Source organism: Bombyx mandarina, chromosome 05 (genome assembly GCF_030267445.1).
Source record: "Bombyx mandarina strain Sakado chromosome 05, ASM3026744v2".
Lineage (NCBI taxonomy): Eukaryota > Metazoa > Arthropoda > Insecta > Lepidoptera > Bombycidae > Bombyx > Bombyx mandarina.
The window spans coordinates 10,883,612-10,903,147 of record NC_143212.1 but is presented as its reverse complement, the minus strand read 5'-3'; the positions used below and the strand labels follow the sequence as shown (position 1 = coordinate 10,903,147).

The following is a 19,536-nucleotide window of genomic DNA, read 5'->3' as shown; positions in this document are numbered from 1 at the left end:
CGATAAGGCTATGCGTCATGATAATCGCCTTATCGTTGCCGCAACTGACTACTCCCCGAATCCTGATTACTCAGAAGCCAGTCACCGTCGACGCTCTTGACACGTCCTTACGGATCATTCGGATCCAATACATAGCTCTTGCATTAGACGCCTTCAGCTCTAAGGCTAGAAACATGCATAGGAACCCCGACAACCGTACACGTCGAGCTCGACAAAAAGTTCGACGGACAACCAAACCATGTATCAGTCCGTTTAGTTTTTCATCTTCGGATCTTCTCAGCGGGTTGTGATTCCAATCTGGTAGTAGATTTATTCGTGAAGCAGCTGCTCTTGAGTTGTTAGGTCTCCTTCGACACTCGGGCAGCTGTTAGATAATCCCACCTGTCCTAGCTGAGCCTTTGCTTGCGCACCTGTCCTGGTGAAACTGGAAAGGCCTCTGGGGCACCAGTAATCCTTCAATAATAAATAAAAGCCCATGCTTATTTACACAAATATAAGAACATGAAATAAGATCGCTGAACGTGGCCTCTGAGTTTTTTCCAAAAAGTTCACTGCGCTCTCCGATAATAACCATCATTTTCTGAGACTTTCCCAGATTACATCTTATTTCGTTTCATTTAATATCCTTTCAATTGATTAAAGTCTCAAATTAATCAACTGCACCTCACAGGGCCGGATTTAAACCTAATGCCGCTCCTGGGCATTGGAAAAAATCCGCCCCAATACTGGAATTTTACATAAACTTATAGTTTATATATTTTATGTTTCAAAATTAAAGTAACTAATTTATTGCAGAAACGTATAACGTAGTGATTACTTGCTCAGTGGCAGAAACGTTACCTATCATATGTTATATATTCGAAAAACATAAATAAATATTTGTTTTTTTTTCTAACAATTATAAATTTTGTACTAAGGGAGACTCATAATTATATTACATCATAAAAAAAACGAATTAAATTTCTTTAATTCCAGAAAATAGAAAACTCGATTATTATTTTAAATGTCCTAGGTAATAAATTGATTACCTAAATCATTTTGATTATTAATTTATAACAAAAGTGCCAAAATTATAATTCACAAATAATGGATGAATTGAATTTGTTGAATTATCAATTAAAAAGAAAATTATTTTATTGAGAAATCTTGATAAGACTAAAAAAAAAATTTAATTTCAAAAATTTGCCGCCCTGGGCACTTGCCCCGACTGCCCCTAGTGTAAATCCACCACTGGCACCTCGTTTCATCCAACATTTTTTGATCCGTTTAATTTTGTATTTAACACAACATAAAAATATTAGGCATGTTTGATTCTGTCGCCTTTCCTCTCAGTAAATGAAACTACTAGTAATATTGAGGTTCGACTTTTTGACGGGAAAACGAGGAGCGAAGTTGTGTGAATTATTTTATATTGTTAAAGTGGTGTTTCTTCAGGTTTCAATATTTAATACTGGTTGTTTATTAACTGTTTAGTATTTGTGAAAGTGCACAAATGCGGGAAAATAAAGCATAAGAAAATAAGATCCTCCAAAAAGTCCACTGAAAAAGTCTCAGTAAATGACCACCATTTTACTGAGATTATTTTTCATCCCATATCATCTCATCTCATCTCATTTCATTTCATATTATCATTTTTCATGTAAACTATATATATTTAAAAAAGCTTAGGCGGTATGGTATGACACCTCTGCCTTTCCAGTTGGAAAATAAAACTACTACTAACATTGAAGTTGAAAGCTATACCTACTGTCAGTTAAGTGTTGAATTGTTGACGTTTCGATTCGATGGGAAATGTTTGCGGCTTTCGTTTGTATATTTTCTTTTAAAATAAACAAAGATAACATACATGACTTAATTCATTGCAAATTTTCAAAATGAATGCAACAAGCCTTTACGTTTCTACGTGTCGACTCATAATATTAGCTGATCCCGCTGACAAATCTACGTGGACTGATTTATTTCGTTTGGTTCCGTATTTAAGACAATCTTTATCCTGTACGGTTTGCGGTAATTTACTAAAAGAACCATATACGCCAACAAGTTCTGGGTGCCAACATCATGTGTGTAAAAAGTGTAAAGGTGGTCGAAAAAAATTAAAACCTTCATGCAGTTGGTGTAAAGATTATGAAAATTATACTGAAAACTTACAGCTACGTATACTCCTTCAGTGTTACAAAAAGTTGTGCGAATATTTCATGGGAACAGAAGTGTACAAAACATTATTAGATGAAGATGAAGTTGCTGCCAGTGTGAATGGGGGTACAGTGGCCAGCTCAGGCTTAATAGATTTAATTCAGGAAGGTGCGGGATTTTCAGACGACTATAAAAGTACAGGAGGCCTTTCGAAGTCAGCATATAGCATATTACCATGTGTATACACAAATTCAGCATCAACACAAACCCAACATGGATCTAGTTCAAGTAGCTCGGGAGCAAGAAGTTCCAGAGATTCTCCCAATTCAAGATCAACAGCAAACGGATCTCCCATGTATTCTGTAATGTATGCTGGCTCTGGGAATAAAATCACAATCAAAAGAAAAGCAATGGATGAATTGGATTCACCCCAAAGTGAATCATCATCTAGGGAGAGTAAGGTAGTATGTACAATCCATATTATAAGAAACTATTTTGCTAATTAAGAAACCGAGAGAAATTCTTGCTAATTTATAAACATTTTGATAACACGATTAAAATAGAAGTGGAAAAGAATAATTGAAATTTAAAATAAACAAAACAATGACAAGGCATGTAAAGAAACATGCATTTGTACAGATTAACATTCATTAACTTTTTAAAGTGAATCACTCATGAATTTTAGTCACTCGGTTTCAAGAAACCATCAAATAGATCCCGTAATTCTACGGGCGGTAAGCGCAAAGGCTGCAGATGTGGAAATGCAACGGCAACACCGGGGAAACTTACTTGTTGCGGCCAAAGATGCCCCTGTTACGTTGACAGTAAACCTTGTACCGAGTGTAAGTGTAAAGGATGCAGAAATCCTCACAGGCCAGACGGGATGAAGGTATGTAATATCTGTGCTCATGTTAGTAACGGATGTTTGAAAAATATTTATTTAGAAAAAAAAAATTAAAACAGAATACAATAAAACTGGTTTTAAATTTGGCTATGACTTTAAAATAGTAAAGTCTGTTTCCATATAATTTTAAAAAGCATTGAAAGTGCCTACAAATCACATTAGTTAAAATTATATTTCACTAAATATAATGAGTTTTATTGGTTACTTACAAAGTGAAGTATTTTGGTAATATGTACCAGTAAAAAATAATAATTTGGTATACCATTATTATAATCTTTTCATCCTAATAGTATTTTCATAGAAATATTATCTTTATCCTGTTGTCTTTTATTAATTGGTTATGATCAAAGTGTAGCTTTAATTTGTTTTGGTTTTTTATTTCAGGTCCGACCTCACATACCACAATTAGTGGACACACTGCAATTGACTCTGAACAACCCTGACAGCTCACCATCATGTTCAGGCTCAATGGACAGTTTGGATACTGATACCCTTACCATGGAGGCTATGGAGGAATCGCTTAGTTACACTGCAGAACTTAAATCGTCAAACATTAAAGGTAAATATTGTGTTCTAAGTAATTTAATGTAGAAACAGATGTTATTGTAATATCATTATCAAAATCTCCAGAGTGTCATTTCGACAAATCTTGAGCGGCTTCAGTAAATCATTTTAGATCTCTGGTAAGCTTTCCCTCTCCGGATGTAAATCATCTTAAGGTCAGGTTGAGCACCATTTGAGCACCATCAACACTAAATCTTGGATTTCTACATAGACACGGCCACTACTACCATCCTCTTCCATATGTGTTTCGTAATTCTGATTTCTTTTTGATTTGAAGAAATAATTTTAACACTGATATGTCATTCCAAATATTACAAGTATTAATGTAATTATATTTTAAAATAAAGGAGAAAACATCATCATTTGATAATTAATCAGTGCATAACAACTTGTTATTTAGTTTGTGTCTTATGAACAAACTGATCCGTGTATTGTTTTGTGGGCTTTGTGCTGGTAAACATTAAGTGAACTAAAACTTTCGGTCATCATGTTATATGAAATGTTCACATCAAAGATCATAAACACTGTCTTTCTTTTTAATTGCTTAGATTGATGATGAGCTAACGACCCACTTAGTGTTCAGTGGTTACCGAAGTAAATCCCGTCACCGATATTGAAATATAAGTTTCAAATCTCAATTTAATAGTACAACATATGATCCACCCTTCAAACCAAACGCATTACTGCTTATCGCAAAAATAGGATGGTGCTATCTATCTCTACAAGCTCACAAGACACCCTAACAATTCTAAATTCTTAAATTTTGGATGTAATTTCCTTACGTCCAGCCTTAATAGCAATTTCATTCATTACAGTTTACACAAGTCAATTACAAGAGGTATCACCGTCGTTGCCAGCGACGATAATGATGGACGAGGACCTAGCTGAATCGCCGGACGATGATATGAGCTCCCCACATGACTACACCTTGGCATCTCCTCAGGGTTACGACGTGGACGTCATCTCACCGCAGTCAGCAGAGACTCAAGATGTCACCAGTGACATTGAGGTGGATGTATGACATCCACTTTCAATGGCGAGCGACTAGGGTCTCGTCATCGTCACTAAGTTGACGCGCGTCCAAAGGAACGTTCAGTGCACGACCACAGATGTCACTTATAAAATGTTTGAAATAGTATTCACCAACTGTTTGTAATTCGACGCTTGAAAGGCAAACGTGACTAAGCGACAATGCGTAAACTTTACAGTAGACTAATTTAAAGTTGAAATTAATGTAAAATATACCTGAGAAATACCTGAAAAAAATTCTATTTTAAGGTATCTAGCTGCAGGATTGAAATGATTTTGATAGATCTAGAAATATTTTTTTTTTTGCGCATTGAATATGGTTATTGCCTATCATCTATGTATAAAGCAGTTATTGTTACGATTGCCTTTCAAGCGTCGAATTATAATCATAAGATCATTAAAATTTGTGTTGATCAAAATCGAGTTAGATCATAGATGTATATGTCAGAGTCAATGATTCCAAAGTGTTAAATTATTTTAGATCGTATTTGTGTGAAGATCATATCAATTTTCCTATTCCATAAAATAATTATAGTATTCGTATGAGAAGGCTGGTTCAATTATGTAATTGTTCTATTATTATTATTATGTTGTATGTTTGCATTGAATGATGAATTAAAATAATGAATAATATATCACTTACCCTTAATCAGTTCATAATATTTTTTTAAATAAAATACTTAATTTTAAATGGTGTAAATTTTTATAAATAGTAATTATTTGTACTTAGAAAGACTTATCCAAAGTATGTATATTTTTTATAGATAAAAAAAAAGTTTGAATATGTATTTTTGATTGAATAATAAATAAGCCTACCTATAGTTTCGATTTTGTTACATGTTAACCTAAACGTTGTTAGTAGTTTTTACATTGTAAATATTAAAACCTATTTTCAATAGTTTTGTATGGATTAGAAATTTTTTTGTTGATTCCTTAACATTAGAAAGGAGGTGGAGGTTACATCATAAAAAAAAAGTTTCACGAAAACGCTATAATATTCTTGCCTTTTCGCTGGCCGTAAATTTTACGTGGAATTAGAGCAATAAAAGGTCCATGTTCGTATCAGCATAAATAAATACCAATTTTATTTTCAATACGTATAAGAGTAATTTTTTCTTATCACATCAATCTAAACATAAGACCTTCTAATTATGATTTGTCCTATGATGATTCGTGTTTATAACTAGTTCATTTATACAAAATATTGAGCTATGAATCTGTGATGAATGATGATTTAGTATTTTCTTCGGTTTTCGCGAGTTTTAGAGATAATTAAAGCTACTTACTTTAACGGTTTAATTTTGCTTAATTTTTTTGCCATTAGATTATTTCCGACGTTACGAATACTTACTTTATGTTTTCGTAGTCACTGACCACTAAGGTGTTATTCAGTGAAATTTAAATATGCTAACTACCGTCTATTTTTTTTCAAACATTATTTCTGGCCGTTACGTTTCACAAAAGTACCTAAGCGAAATGACGAAAACTGTATCTGAAACGTCGAAAATAATATAATGACAATAAAAAAAACGCTAAATCATACCGTAAAAATAGTTTTACTTAATATCCATGGTGACTGAAAACTATTCATATTTTTGAGAAAATAAAACAATATTGCATCGATTATTTAAAGATCTTTCTGTGATATTGTTTCCTAACTTCTTAATTTTGTCGAAGTCAAAGGAAGTTGTAGTTCAAGATTCTAGATATTTGGCCACGACTAACACAACACCGCAAACTTTGACGGCGACTTATTGTTTCATCGTGTATCCATTGTTATTTATCCTAAGCTCAATAGACTAATCGCATTTCGCATTTATTTCAAGTCGTCAAAATGACACCTTTATATAATATGCGAGACATTTTTGTATGGATAGCTAGGTAGTCCAATTTTTTATGAATATTCAATACTAGAGATAGTAAACACAAGATTTTAATTATTTCTGAGATGCGTAAAAACCGAAGAAATATTAGTGTATTTATCGCCTATAAATTTCTACGTAATGCTCCGTGTTGGAAGTTCGTAAATTTATTTCAAATTTCAAATCCCGAGAATAGTTTTGATTGATAATAATATATTGTACCTATAGGTATTTAAATTCAATCAATATGAACCTGTTTACTTAACTATGTGGTCGCTAAGATTTGACCAATGAGATTTAATTGAAGCGGCCCATTATAAACCAAGTAATGAATCAAAGTTCCCATTAGGAACTTGCTTCATAGCCTCAAGAAAAAATTAAACATATAAACAATTTCCTGAAATACGTATTTTTTATATTTACTTGTAACACTGGCGTCTCATAAAGGCGCTCTCGTAATTGGCACGTACCAGATTTTCTTTTTAATAGTAATAATAGTTAACTAATCTAAACCTTATCTTTGTCGCTGATATTCTATATAAAGCTATCCTTACTATAGACTAAACTAAAGCTGAAAACCCCTAGAAGCTTATACATATAATTGTTTGAATATCTTATCAGAGTTACAAGCTGATGTCGTTTGCGGTTTTTATACTTTAAGCAAATTTAGTAAAAGTTTGTCTAGCACACCCACATTCGTAACTATTTAAGGATTCAATTTGTGCTTTTGGGAAAAAAGCATGACACACAGCTACAGAACTTCAGTTTTTGTATTTACTGAAAATAACATTGTGCAGCTTTTGCGATTACCAGTCTTCAATTCAGTTTAAGATCATGTTCATTTAAATTTATATTTAATAAATTTATTTTATTACCGATGTTTTATACATAAGAAAATACAATAAAATTACCCGATAAATTCGACCTTCATAAAAATCATGTTAGTAATGGTAAATTAATTTCATTTGTACGTATCTAGTTATTAGTATTTAAAAATAAACCGCAGCGTGCCGTTAAATATGTAATTACAAGTAAGGAATGTTTCCATTGTTTCGGTTTCTGAATGCCAAGAAAATTTAAATATTATGAAATGAAAAATATTTGGTATTTAGTCAAAATGTTCAACCCTAAAACAAGGTCATCCCAAATTTTTTATATCAAGAATATTGTCAATAATGTGAATGATATTTTTATATAACACCGGATTTGAGGAAATTGTTTCGGAGAGCATGTGATGATTCGTGATTCCTAACGCGAATGTGATCACCAGTTCATAAAATATTTAAAAAAGAAATCGACTGATGCGGTCGTTTGTTTTAGACTGCGGCGTTTGACTATTAAAACTAACGGCGAGACTCCGTAACTCAAATTGTGTTCCACCATGTCAAAGTTTATTATTCGCTTATAGCATTCAGGAGCCTTAAACCCTATGTATTACTCATTTTTAAATGGTAATGGATTATTATAGTATATTTTATTCATTATTAAATTGTATAATGATATTTGGCGATGATCTGTATTTCTGATGGTCATTCTTATCTATTAAATGGTACAGTGAAGTTGCTCTGTTGATAAATCTGGAAGGTGGGTAATGGAACTAGTATATGTAATATAAATATATGTATATCAATTAGACAAATTGGGGGATATTAAACTGGATCACTGTATTGATCGCAAAGCCTTTTTTGTGATAGAACTTAATCACTTCGCCTCCAATTTATTTCATCTATGTGCGTATCGATTCTGTAAATTAATGTGATTACACATCCCTTATTAATGTTGAAACTTTTGATTTTTTAATTTCGTATCTGGTTCGATCGCTAGGTAGATTTTCATAAAAAGTCCACACAGATACGACTTAAATCATTTCCTATTGTACAAAATCATTGTGCACCCTATTTCGGAAGCTTAAAGCCGAAGTTTCAATGTTTTTGTTACAATGAAACGCCAGTCACTAGCTAGTAGGCACTCGAGTACAAACGTTTTATAAATAACCCTAGTTATTGAAATCAATATCTATAAATGTATAATATTGATAATCTCATTATTCGAGTGATCAAAGCAAAATAAAACTATGTTTTGTTAATTTACGTGTTTTATTTCCAAATTATTAATCTACAAACAAAAATAATATTACATATTACAAACTTAAACAAAACTTATAATTAAAAAATGTCATTATTAGTATGATTCTGAATTCCATATTCTGTCAAATTCTTGTTTCATAACACCTACTAAAGATTTTTCCGAAGACAATATTGTGGGGGCTTTATTGAAACACTCCATTTTATCCCAGCATCCCCCACAACAAACGTTTCCCAGCAAAATCATGGCGTTCGGTTCTGAGGAATCGATTACTATAAACTCATGCTCCAGGCGAACTTCTGATTTTATAAGTTTCACTTCTATTTTGTTTAGAGTAAACAATTGTAAATTTCGTAGGTCGTTGCTCTTGTGGATTATGATTCTTGTTTTCGATCCATTTTGCTGTTGTACTTTAACAAGGCACTTAGCTAACGCATCACTGGACAGTCTCGGAACGCATACATCAATGGTTCGCTTTGATTTAAAAAGAACATAATAAATGCAGAAAATATTACCCAGTCCAATCATTCTCATATGATCGGGATCATCATCACTATAAAACAAAACTTCGTTCATGGTTTTCTTAATATAATTCTTATTGTTTTTATGTTTAAGCGGGTTGGAAATTATTGTTGAGATCTTTCGTACAAGTAAGTTTGTCGTGGCTAATATTATTTGTATTATTGGACATATCATTGTCTCAGCTATTGTAAATTAAAATTACCTTAAAATTTTAAATTATGACTTAAGAAAACAAGAAATTTTAATGATGGATGCGGTGTGAAATATTCTAATGGCTTCTTGTATAGCGGGTAGTAAAAGAAAATTCACGTTTCATTTTACGAAATCGAATAAATTGATGCAAAGTGACATTGGTGCAACCAACCTCTACAGCAATAACACGATAAAAGATATTTTCTTGTTTACTATGACTTGAATTTTGACATTTAATTTTTTACGCGTATTTTTATTTTTTTAAGAAAAAACATTTCGAACTTGAACATTTTTGTTTCAAGCTATGTCTCAATTTAGAGTTCGTAAAGTTCCTTCAGTTGCAAATGGTGATTGTGGACGAAACAGGCCTTTCACTGTTAAAGCATCAGGGGATGCAGTCGCATGCGACCTCAGACGGAAAGAAACTTACGATGATAATTTTAAACACCATGATAAAAGGAGCAGGAGCAAGAATAAAATTCCCAAAAACGTTCGAAACGATTTGGAGAGTGCTTTAGTTGGCGTAAATAATTCATAATTTTTAACACTAAACAGAAAGTTATTTTTGAATTTGTGATCATTTATAGTTTCGTCTTATTATTTTAGCTATGTGACGTTTGGTTCGAAGATATAAAACCTCATTTGATCCGAAATAATATCAAGGTTCACTTCCACGGCGCGCCACCGGAAAGCGGAGACCACGATGCTCTGGCGGCTCACTTGACTGACTGCTCACATGTCGATCCAGGTGCTGCATCAGATGTACGAGACCCACCCCCTAGCTCATGCATCTGATTTCCGAATTGCTCATTTTCTAATCACACAATCTTAAGGTAACTCTTATATTGTCCAACATTTTAATGATGTAAAAAATACATATGTTTCTAATATTTGCCAATAGAAACAGAGGTTAATGTCGAGAGACAAATACTTATGACAAAATTGCTAGTTTTGAAGGTATAGAAAGGCTGCTAAGGGAATATGTGTTGAATACAGCGTCATCGGCGGCGCAATGTGAATTGTGCCGCTTGCTGTTCGAGGCAGCCAACAGTATCGAAAGCGCGGTGTCGCAGGCTGTCAATGCCATCAGCTCAGCCAGTACCTCCGCCACAGATGCTGCCGTCCCTACAGCTGACAACGCCGGTATTGACGTTGAATCTATACTAATATATAAATGTACAGTGGATTTAACGGATGTTCCGTTATAAGTACTGTGTGCTTAGTGCAAGTTTCTTAACGTTCTCGATAGCGTAAAAGTTAAGCCAAATTTGTATGCAGTTGGAACAGCGCCCCTAGCGGCAAACGTACGCAAACGATCCCATTCCATACAAATATGAGCTAACTTTGACGCTATCGAAAACGTTAAAAAACTCATACTAAGCACACTGAACCATGCATCCTTTGAAACTTGGTATCCATATAGAAAATACATGTAGGTACTTAATGGACAGGCTAATATTTATATGAGTGTTGGACTTCCTAATAATAATGACATTACTAATAATGTTAATTTTAAATGCGCAGCGAAGCGGGCGATTACGGCTAGTATTCTTATAAACCTAATCAATAACACGGCAAAATGCAAGGTACATTGTATTTCATCATACAACGTACCGATTTCTTCTGGGTCTCAAACGGCGCGTTATTTATGACGATTGAATGAAAGGAAATATAGAGAAATTATTTTGGTCTATGTCTTTTGTTTGGATATTATTTAGCGTTATTGAAATACTTTAAAAACTTACAGTGAAATCAGTTGAATAATGTTAATTTATTTTTCTTGTAACATCGGATCTAACTACCTATATCCTATAGCAAAGTGTACACAATATTTTTAACTTTAATAACTATTTTTGGATACAAAGAAATCTTTATTTTTATTCAGAGACATCGTAAATGTAAAGGAGAATCGCAAAAAACACATATTTCATCGAAATCAAAGTACGACTGGAGGGTGCCTCGCCTGTGTCACACATATAGCAATTTATCTCCCGCTGCCTCTCCTCGTCACGACGACCGAAGGATTCGCACAGCTTCGCCGAAAAAACCACGACAACGGAATCAAGTAGGCTTTGAAATACAATACCGTATATATATAAATTTGTATGCTACAAACAATTTACATGATAGATAGGAACGGTTTCCAAAGCCTCTAATAATTTACTATCTGAACTTAAATGAAAAACTAGATGATGACCGAGCTTTGATTGGTATTTTTTTGTGTTGATAATTTGTGTTCTTTAGAAATTATATTTAAATACGAATTACATATTGATAAAATGATGAAATATTCCAAGATCGTTTAGGCATTTTTAAGTGGACACGTGAGTTAAAAAGACACAAATAATAAAAATAAACAATTCATTTTCTGGTCTAACCTTAAACCAGGTTGCTTAACAACGCCATCTGCTAAAGTAGCTTTAGTGTTATTGTGTCTTTAAAGCAGTTAGTTGCTCTCAATTAAGAAAAATAGTTTTATTATTCGCCAATAGATCGATGCCTCCCATGAACACTACTCTAACTCCAAATTCGTAGGTTTACAGGAGGAGCGTTTAAATGAAAAAAGTTGAAAAAATCTTTATTATTGCAGATATATTTATGGTTTTTTCTTGTGTAACTAACTGATTTACTCTTGCTTCGAACCCCATCAATAATGAATTTGTAATACTTTTAAAATAGTGAAGCGATTTGTGTGAAACAAGAAAATTTCAAAATTTTGAGTTAGAATAGTTTTCATTGGAGGCATCGAGATGTCAGGAAGAGGCATAAAGTTGATTATCGATAAAGCTAATTATTGAAAACACGAATAAAACAACATTTTCTGAAAATAAATCGTAGCTAAATCGGTTTATCGCCCCCGAAATCCCCTATATACTAAATTTTATAAAAATCGTTTGAGCCATTTCCGAGATTCAGATATATATATATATATATATATATAAGAATTGCTCGTTTAAAGGTATAAGATAAGATAAGATAAGATAAGATAAGATAAGATTGAAGGTATAAGATAAGATAAAGTTCATTTGAATAGCATGTATTGCTTATTAGAAAAAGTTATTAGTAGGTTCATGCGTGAATCTATAGACGTCACATGTCACTGTTATTGCCGCCCTTCAATTGTTTTGATTGATTTTAAAACTGCAAATAAAAAACAAATCTTCAGTAATGAACAGCACTATTTATCTTCGTGGTAGACGAAATTAAGATCGTCGTTGCCATTATTCGTCTTCGCTCTGCTCTTTTCCATTTCACTGATTATTCGTTTTTTGTATTTCTTTTATTGGACTGATGGAAAAACGAGCTCATGGCCCACCTTGTGTTAAATAGTTACCGAAGCCTTTATAGTTCATAACGTGTATGCTGTCACCAACTTTGGAACATGAGGCCGAAGTCTCGATTGTATTGTATAACGACCGTTTCATCGATCAAACTGTATACACTGCATAATGTACTGTATATACTGCATGACTGCTTCACTGTAGACAACTACCTGCAAAGGTTCTTAATACAAAAACAAAATAAAAAATTTGTAGATTTATTTTTTATCACAAACTAGCTGACCGGACAAACTTCATAGTGCCTCAATCGATAAATAAAAGACGTAAATTTTTGTATAAAATAAACTTAAAATAAACAAAAGGAATCCGTCCGACGGGGGACACATCAAAGGAAAAACAAAATTATTTTTATTTAATTCCGAGCATTTTCATATTTATCTACCTTTTAAACCTTCTCTGGACTTCCACAAATAATTCAAGACCAAAATTAGCTAAATCGGTCCAGCCGTGATCGAGTTTTAGCGATGTTAACCAATAGCAATTCATTTTTATATAAATAGATAGATTAATATTCGTTCACTGTGGAAATAATTCGTGAACACGTAGATAATTACGATTTCTTGATAAACTTTGGTATCTGCTTACTGGATTTGAATACTAGCACAGTCCTCTCGCTCGGCATGAGTACACCGGGTTTAGGTCACTTCAGGTCGTGGAAGTGGAAGCGTTGAATGACTAAAATTTATCATCCCACATTGTTTGATGCTAACCATTTGTCATCAGACAGTCGCATATCAGTCAGGCTTCGACCTGGCTTCGGCTGGCTGACCATTGAAGACTCATAGACATCAACAATCAGATGCTGCCAAACGTTAACTTAACTTTCTATGACAACTTAGGTAGGGCAGGCACGTAAGAGAAACATTGAAAAGGAAAATATGGTTATTACAACTAACATCTTTGCCGACTCTTCAATAAAAGTTTTTGATAAATCTATTCTGTTGCAGTCACCTTGCAGCCGCGTCTTGTATTTGCACCTGTTGTAGAAATGCCAAAAACTTATTTCAAGTTGGTCCCTAACGTATATAAGTATAATCAATTACAGTTGTATCACGAAAAAAAGGCTCAAAAGGCGCAAAAGAAAGACAAATCAACGCAAACGGAGCCTGTCATTATTCGCTCTCCTATAACCATGAAAAAACTGCAATCTCCAAATCTTCAAGAGGCCAACAACAGGACACAGATACCTATTAAACTATTTCCAGACGTAAGAATTGATAACAGGTTACCAGGGAACCGTTTCTGAAAATTAAGACAGACTTTTTCACACTGATGATTGAATGAACCACAATTATTATTATCACAATAATAATAATAATTAGCACAATAATAATTATTTTTTACTGGTGGTAGGACCTCTAGTGAGTCCGTGCGGGTAGATACCGCCACCCTGCCTATTTCTGCCGTGAAGCAGTAATGCGTTTCGGTTTGAAGGGTGGGGTAGCCGTTGTAACTATACTTGAGAACTTAGAACTTATATCTCAAGGTGGGTGGCGCATTTACGTCGTAGATGTCTATGGGCTCCAGTCACTACTTAACACCAGGTGGGCTGTAAGCTCGTCCAGCCACCTAAGCAATAAAAAAAAATCTTTGCAGTGCATGCATCATTTAAAAAAATAATTTTATATGTGGGGTCTAAGGTCGCATGTGATGTGGGAACCTTGTTTTAAATTGCGGGTAGAAGAAATATGCATCAAGATGCCAAGGCGCATTTGCTATTTCTCTTTAAATAGTTTTTCATGACTGTTCAATTATGGTATTTCTTTATACGGCTTCGGAAGCGATATCCTTGATCCTGTAGGTATTTTTTATGAAAGTTCTGAATGTGTTTTTAAATGCTCACCGGCGGTTGCTGCCGATTTATTTGAGACGGTTGTTCTTATTAGCGCACATTACTCCAGCTTAAGCGAAAGATATAAAATTCTTACTACGAATAAATATGTCCTTAATATATTTCATACACAAATTATTAAGTTACCTTAAATCAACTTAAGAATAAGATTGTTTACTTTCGAAGGCAATAAAGTCAATATTATGCAGATTTCTTTTCTAACTTTAAACTATAGATGCATAACACAGTTAAAACGAAAAATGACAAAAAGATTGAAGTTAGGGGACATAAGTCAACTGTCTTGTGGTGATTAATCACTGCTATAGTTGCGTAATTACTGGTAGTGGGGTGTATTGTGAGACAGAACTGGTAGATAGCGCTGACCTACCTATTTCTGCCGCGAAGGAGTCACAGCAGGACAGCTGTCCTACATTACGATTGTGGCTTTGACGTCATGTGCTACTGCTCATTTTAGAGTATAAACGTAAAACCAAAGAAATGCCAAGAAGATAAAATATGATATACCTATCGTACTTACCAGAAAAGTTTAGAATTTAATTGTAACATTTCTTCGCAGGATCTAATAGATAAAATAGTTGAAAGTCATGACAAAAAACTAAAATTACTCTACTTGAGTCCACATAGAGATGAATATCCTTCGATACTAAGTTTGGCCCGCAACACACATAATGCCGATGGCGTGCACGAGCTCCGCAGTACCAGAAAACAACCTTGGAGATGAAACTTTGGTTTTAAACAAACGTGGTGTTTTTATTTGCATTATTTTCTTTTAAGTTGTAGAATATTTTATCTAATAAATATTGGAATAAAAATGTCTGTCAGTTTTAACATTAATTGCATCTCGATAGAAAAGAAAGCAGATTTTAAAAATAAAACAAGTTACTCTTCACACGACACTTTAATTGCTATATACGTAACACTCCTACTTTCTTACTTACGACTCTTTACAAAATTACAACCGACATAAGTTGAGACTATTTGAAGGATAAAGAGGGTTTCTCACGCTGATAAAATAATTTACAAAAAAACATCGAACATACTATACATCACGCTCACTACGTTACTAAATAAATAAGTCACACGTCATCTGCACTGCACCGGACTTCGATCGCGACCGTGATAGCGCAGCCGCCAAGCCATCCGACCGGGGCCGAAGAACGCACGCTCTTTGGATCCAAGAAATATTTATAAAATGTCCACGCGTCACACTTCCGTACCGAGTTCCTCCACTAGTTTGTGTGCTTAACGTAATCCGTTTCGTAATAGGCGGTAGCTCCGTGAGCGCCTTTCCTATCGAGCGCTCGCACTCTCACGAACAGAAAAGCAGCGACGAGAGATGCGACAACAAGCACCAATAGTAACATCACCAGGCCCGCAATAAATGACGGTACTGACATGCAAATCGTCTCCGGGTCAGTTGCGGGCGATTGAATAACGACAGTTTCGTTGGCCGCGGCGTTGTTCAATGCGAAATTAACGTCACCTGGTGCTACGACTTGAATAGTGCGACTCGTGTTCACGTCAGTCATCTCCTGAGTATCTCGTTTGTAAATACGAGTTGGGGTCGATGTTTCTCGCCGGCGTCGGATCCCGGCTAAGCTCTCGGGTAGGTCTTCTACGGAACGTGGTCGACCGCCCAGAGTGGCTAGATTGCCGTGAGCTTCGTCTTTCCTCTTGACGGTGTTATAAACTCCGCGTCGGCCTGGAGGTGGTGGTGGAGGTAGATTAACATCATCTTCATCTCGCGACGGCGCCGGTGAAGAAGGACTAGGAGCGTTTGGAGTCGATGAAACCTGCGCTTGTGGCGGTGGAACAGCGTCATCACGTTTTTCTGAGAACGATCCTATAGCGTCTGCAGGGTGTCTAGGATCGGGATACGCCGGTGGTACCCCGTATTCGCTATGTGGTCCGGGTGGTGGCGGTGCATACTCAGCATGTGGTGAATTGGAAAGGCCATAGTCTCCACCTCCGAGCGTATTACCAGCTAACAAAGGTACTCCGTAATCAGCGCCAAGACCGCATTTGGGCTCGGGACAGTTGTATCTACAGACTTGAATTACACATTGAAAATGTACGTTCATCGAATCAGGGAATTTGAATGCTTGGAAATATGCAAACGAGACCACAGATGCTGAGGGTCCGAAATTCTTTATCTTCTGGAATTTGCTCATAATTTTCGGTCTAACAACACATCCATACTGGTCGACTAGCTGTATGGGCGCCCGTTTACCGTCATGAGCTACACAATTTCGTACTAACATGTCGAATTTATTTTCGTCGTCTTTAATAGCGAGTACCATGGTCATCGTTTGTCCTATTTTGACTATTCCTGAAACTTCTGACGCCCACGGCCCTTTACCGACTTGTATTTGCATCCAGCACTGCAGGTTGTCGCCAAGGAAGTTCGCGGTCACAGCATGTAACATATCGACTTGGAAAGGTCTGAAGGTAACTGCTTTTTCATAGAAATCGTACCATGTGCATCTTAATTTTCTGGCTTGATCCCATACTTCTTGAACATATGGATCGTATTGTACAATAATTGTATTTTCAACATAAGAACCGCTTGGAGTGGGACTTCCATAACTTGCTACGTTATGGTTTGCCGAGCTAGACATACCACAACTATTTAGGAAGATTTCAAAAGTCGCACTAAGATGTCCCGTCCCCGGCTTAAGGTGCATACAATGAGGATCGCTGTAAAAGCCTTTTGAGAAGATCATGCCGTAGAAGGGTCGATCGAATTCAATATTAACTCTCATATGAGTTTTTTCACACTGGACTTGTAAATGTTTGATCTTTGGGCTGTCAGGTGTCGCTAATGGCCAAGGATCGTCGGCATGTGCTGGAGCCAAGGGCGGACCGTAGCCTCCACCTGCGCGGTGCTCCAATGGTAGCGAAGCTGAATCCACAGGAGGCTCGCATGTTGCTTCCTGAAAGATAAATTACAATTTAATTAAAACACGTAGTAGTGGTATATTTTAATCAGTAAAATATTGTATTCTATTCCTTTTAATTAGTATCTAAAAAGTTTCGCGTTCTTCGTTACTGGATGAAAATCAGCACTGGTTGTTACCATGTGACTGCCATAATGCTGGATTGAAATTGAATTTGTGGTGAAAGACGAGCGTACTTATTTGTTTTTGATAAGATTAGCGATTTAACATAAATTAAGTATATTTTATTATCTTTCTGCACTCGAAGTAATGAACGATCTTAAAACACTATAAAGCGGATGTGTAGCGACACATAGTTTAGCGCGAGTTTCATACAATAATCGTTGAGGAAGTAAGTGCATTCCTCGACGCGTCTCACTCTACATACTTCGTGCCGCGCGCTCCGCTGTTTGGTCCCGCGAGTTGAGAGCTTGTCGATCTTACCGACTTTCTACGTTGATAGGCAGATCATCTACATATTTTACTCATTATTTCATTAACATGGTACATGTAAAAAAGAATGTATTGATTTCTTTATATACTTTAACACGCTAATTAAGAAAATTTAGCGGATAGCTATCACAGAGCACAAGGTATTTGACAGAATCCTGAATCTCTGAATCGGTCTACCAAGCAATTTACTCGCTCGATGATCTTCCTATTGGCGTTGTTACACCCTAAAAACAAATGTTCTCAAAACAACTCTCTGTCTTCAATTCCGATTATACTCTATAAAAGCTAAATTTTATGTTGAAATGTAGCCTTGAAATGCTTTTTATTTAGTCAATCAAGACATTATCTAAACTAGAACATCAGATTGAGTGAGAGCTCGCATGCAAGGTGCCGGCTTCATACGAGAATAGCTGCAAGTGCGGCAGTCTGGCCCAACGCAGTCAACACTGACGCTCGCGTTTTCTAAACCGGTTAGAAATTGTACCCACTGATCGAGATTGTCAGTTGCGGAAGAAAACACCGGATCTATAAACATGCGTAACTCTTCATCTACTAGAACTTTCCTTGACGCTATAGGTACGCGATATTAATTTATGTATGATATTAATATTTATTTCAGAGATTTTAAATCTTATAAATATTATAAAACTATATTTACCGAGAGCGTCATTATTTGTTTTATTGTTGGTAAATTATGTTTCAATTAGGTTAACAGTAATTTTGAAACACTTAGAAACTCAACGCGTGCTTTATATATGCTGCATTATCGCGGTCTCTGACAAAGTCTAGTCCCAAATGAATTCTCGAAAGCAATGAAAATATTCACAGAAATCATACCTATATCCAAAGTAATTGTTTTGAAGAGTGAGCCACTCTATTTGTAGCAAATCTTGACGTGACTTCGTTAACTTAGTTATCGTTGTCGTGAAGAATAATTGCGAGAAATTGACAAACGCGATTACTAGCGCATGTAGCATACACGAAACAGGTGACCGGTGGGTGAAAGTATCTCTGGCCCGACTTGAGATCGCTATTCGCATTAGATACGTAATTGATATGAAATATAAACATTGTCTATCAGAATAATGAACGTGTTAGTCAATGGACATATTAATTTACTTAGGTATCTTTGCTAAAATATGAATGATGCATAGATTTATTTTGTTACGCCCAAGTACGCCGCCAATATAAGGAGACTGTTTCCGATGGCGACAGAAAGTATTAGCCTATCGTAAATAAAAAAAAGTAAATTATTATAATGTACTAAGCTTATTTTTAACTTCACGGGCTCTCGACCTATAAAAATAAATTAAATAAAAAAAATATTTAAAGAAATTTAATGTCATAAAGTGTTTGTGTACTTTCGAACTAATTCAAATAGAAATGTTGAATCTCTCGCATATCCTTCCGAGCTTACGTCGTCAATGAATAAGTTAATTTCTCCGTTCTTAAAAAAAATGTTAAGTAATAAATAACAGTTTAAAAAAACGAACAAAATACGCTTTTATAGATAATCCAACTAAAAAATAGAAAATAAATTTTAATAAATTTCAATTAAAAATAGTGTAAGAAAAAAATGATTTTATTGTAATAAGTATACCAAATTTCGAGTTAATCCGACGTTTTAAAGGGGGTCAAAATCATGTTCAAATATTCCGTTACA

The 19,536-nt window shown here is 35.0% G+C and overlaps 4 protein-coding genes across 8 annotated transcripts in view; 2 read left to right on the top strand and 2 right to left on the bottom strand.

Moving 5' to 3' along the window:
- Positions 1–1,675: 1,675 nt before the first annotated feature.
- On the top strand, positions 1,676–8,578 carry msl-2 (male-specific lethal 2). 4 transcript variants are annotated; one of them, XM_089727721.1, is made up of 4 exons: positions 1,676–2,597; positions 2,834–3,022; positions 3,422–3,596; positions 4,417–8,578. In XM_089727721.1, exons 1-4 carry the CDS (start codon positions 1,875–1,877, stop codon positions 4,620–4,622), a joined length of 1,293 nt encoding a protein of 430 aa, XP_089583847.1. In that variant the 5' UTR covers positions 1,676–1,874; the 3' UTR covers positions 4,623–8,578. The 4 variants fall into 4 exon arrangements, with proteins under 4 accessions (XP_089583847.1, XP_089583845.1, XP_089583848.1 ...); XM_089727719.1 differs by having other exon boundaries at positions 2,819–3,022; XM_089727722.1 differs by having other exon boundaries at positions 1,677–2,594.
- LOC114250916 (uncharacterized) lies at positions 8,578–9,375 on the bottom strand. Its single transcript, XM_028185013.2, has one exon. The coding sequence runs from the start codon at positions 9,271–9,273 to the stop codon at positions 8,674–8,676; it is 600 nt and encodes a 199-aa protein (XP_028040814.2). The 5' UTR covers positions 9,274–9,375; the 3' UTR covers positions 8,578–8,673.
- Positions 9,376–9,595: 220 nt separating this feature from the next.
- Positions 9,596–15,223, top strand: LOC114250901 (uncharacterized). Its single transcript, XM_028184981.2, has 6 exons — positions 9,596–9,814; positions 9,898–10,053; positions 10,288–10,434; positions 11,177–11,356; positions 13,678–13,839; positions 15,041–15,223. The coding sequence occupies exons 1-6, from the start codon at positions 9,596–9,598 to the stop codon at positions 15,203–15,205; spliced, it is 1,029 nt and encodes a 342-aa protein (XP_028040782.2). The 3' UTR covers positions 15,206–15,223.
- A 351-nt stretch (positions 15,224–15,574) lies between these two features.
- The window catches only part of dyl (transmembrane protein dusky-like), a 36,424-nt gene continuing 32,462 nt past the window's right edge, over positions 15,575–19,536 (bottom strand). For both annotated transcript variants that reach the window (XM_089727718.1, XM_028185023.2), the window contains one exon: positions 15,575–17,417. In XM_089727718.1, the coding sequence (XP_089583844.1) occupies positions 15,714–17,417 (1,704 nt within the window). In that variant the 3' untranslated portion in view covers positions 15,575–15,713. The remainder of the gene's footprint in view (positions 17,418–19,536) is intronic.

Bases quoted from the DNA above. Each gene is read 5' to 3' on its own strand.
- msl-2 (XM_089727719.1), top strand. From the start codon at position 1,875: ATGAATGCAACAAGCCTTTACGTTTCTACGTGTCGACTCATAATATTA. The intron at 3,023-3,421 runs GTATGTAATATC...TTTTTATTTCAG, and splicing joins ACAGGCCAGACGGGATGAAG to GTCCGACCTCACATACCACA. The intron at 3,597-4,416 runs GTAAATATTGTG...CATTCATTACAG, and splicing joins TAAATCGTCAAACATTAAAG to TTTACACAAGTCAATTACAA.
- LOC114250901 (XM_028184981.2), top strand. From the start codon at position 9,596: ATGTCTCAATTTAGAGTTCGTAAAGTTCCTTCAGTTGCAAATGGTGAT. The intron at 11,357-13,677 runs GTAGGCTTTGAA...AATCAATTACAG, and splicing joins AACCACGACAACGGAATCAA to TTGTATCACGAAAAAAAGGC. The intron at 13,840-15,040 runs GTAAGAATTGAT...ATTTCTTCGCAG, and splicing joins CTATTAAACTATTTCCAGAC to GATCTAATAGATAAAATAGT.
- LOC114250916 (XM_028185013.2), bottom strand. From the start codon at position 9,273: ATGATATGTCCAATAATACAAATAATATTAGCCACGACAAACTTACTT.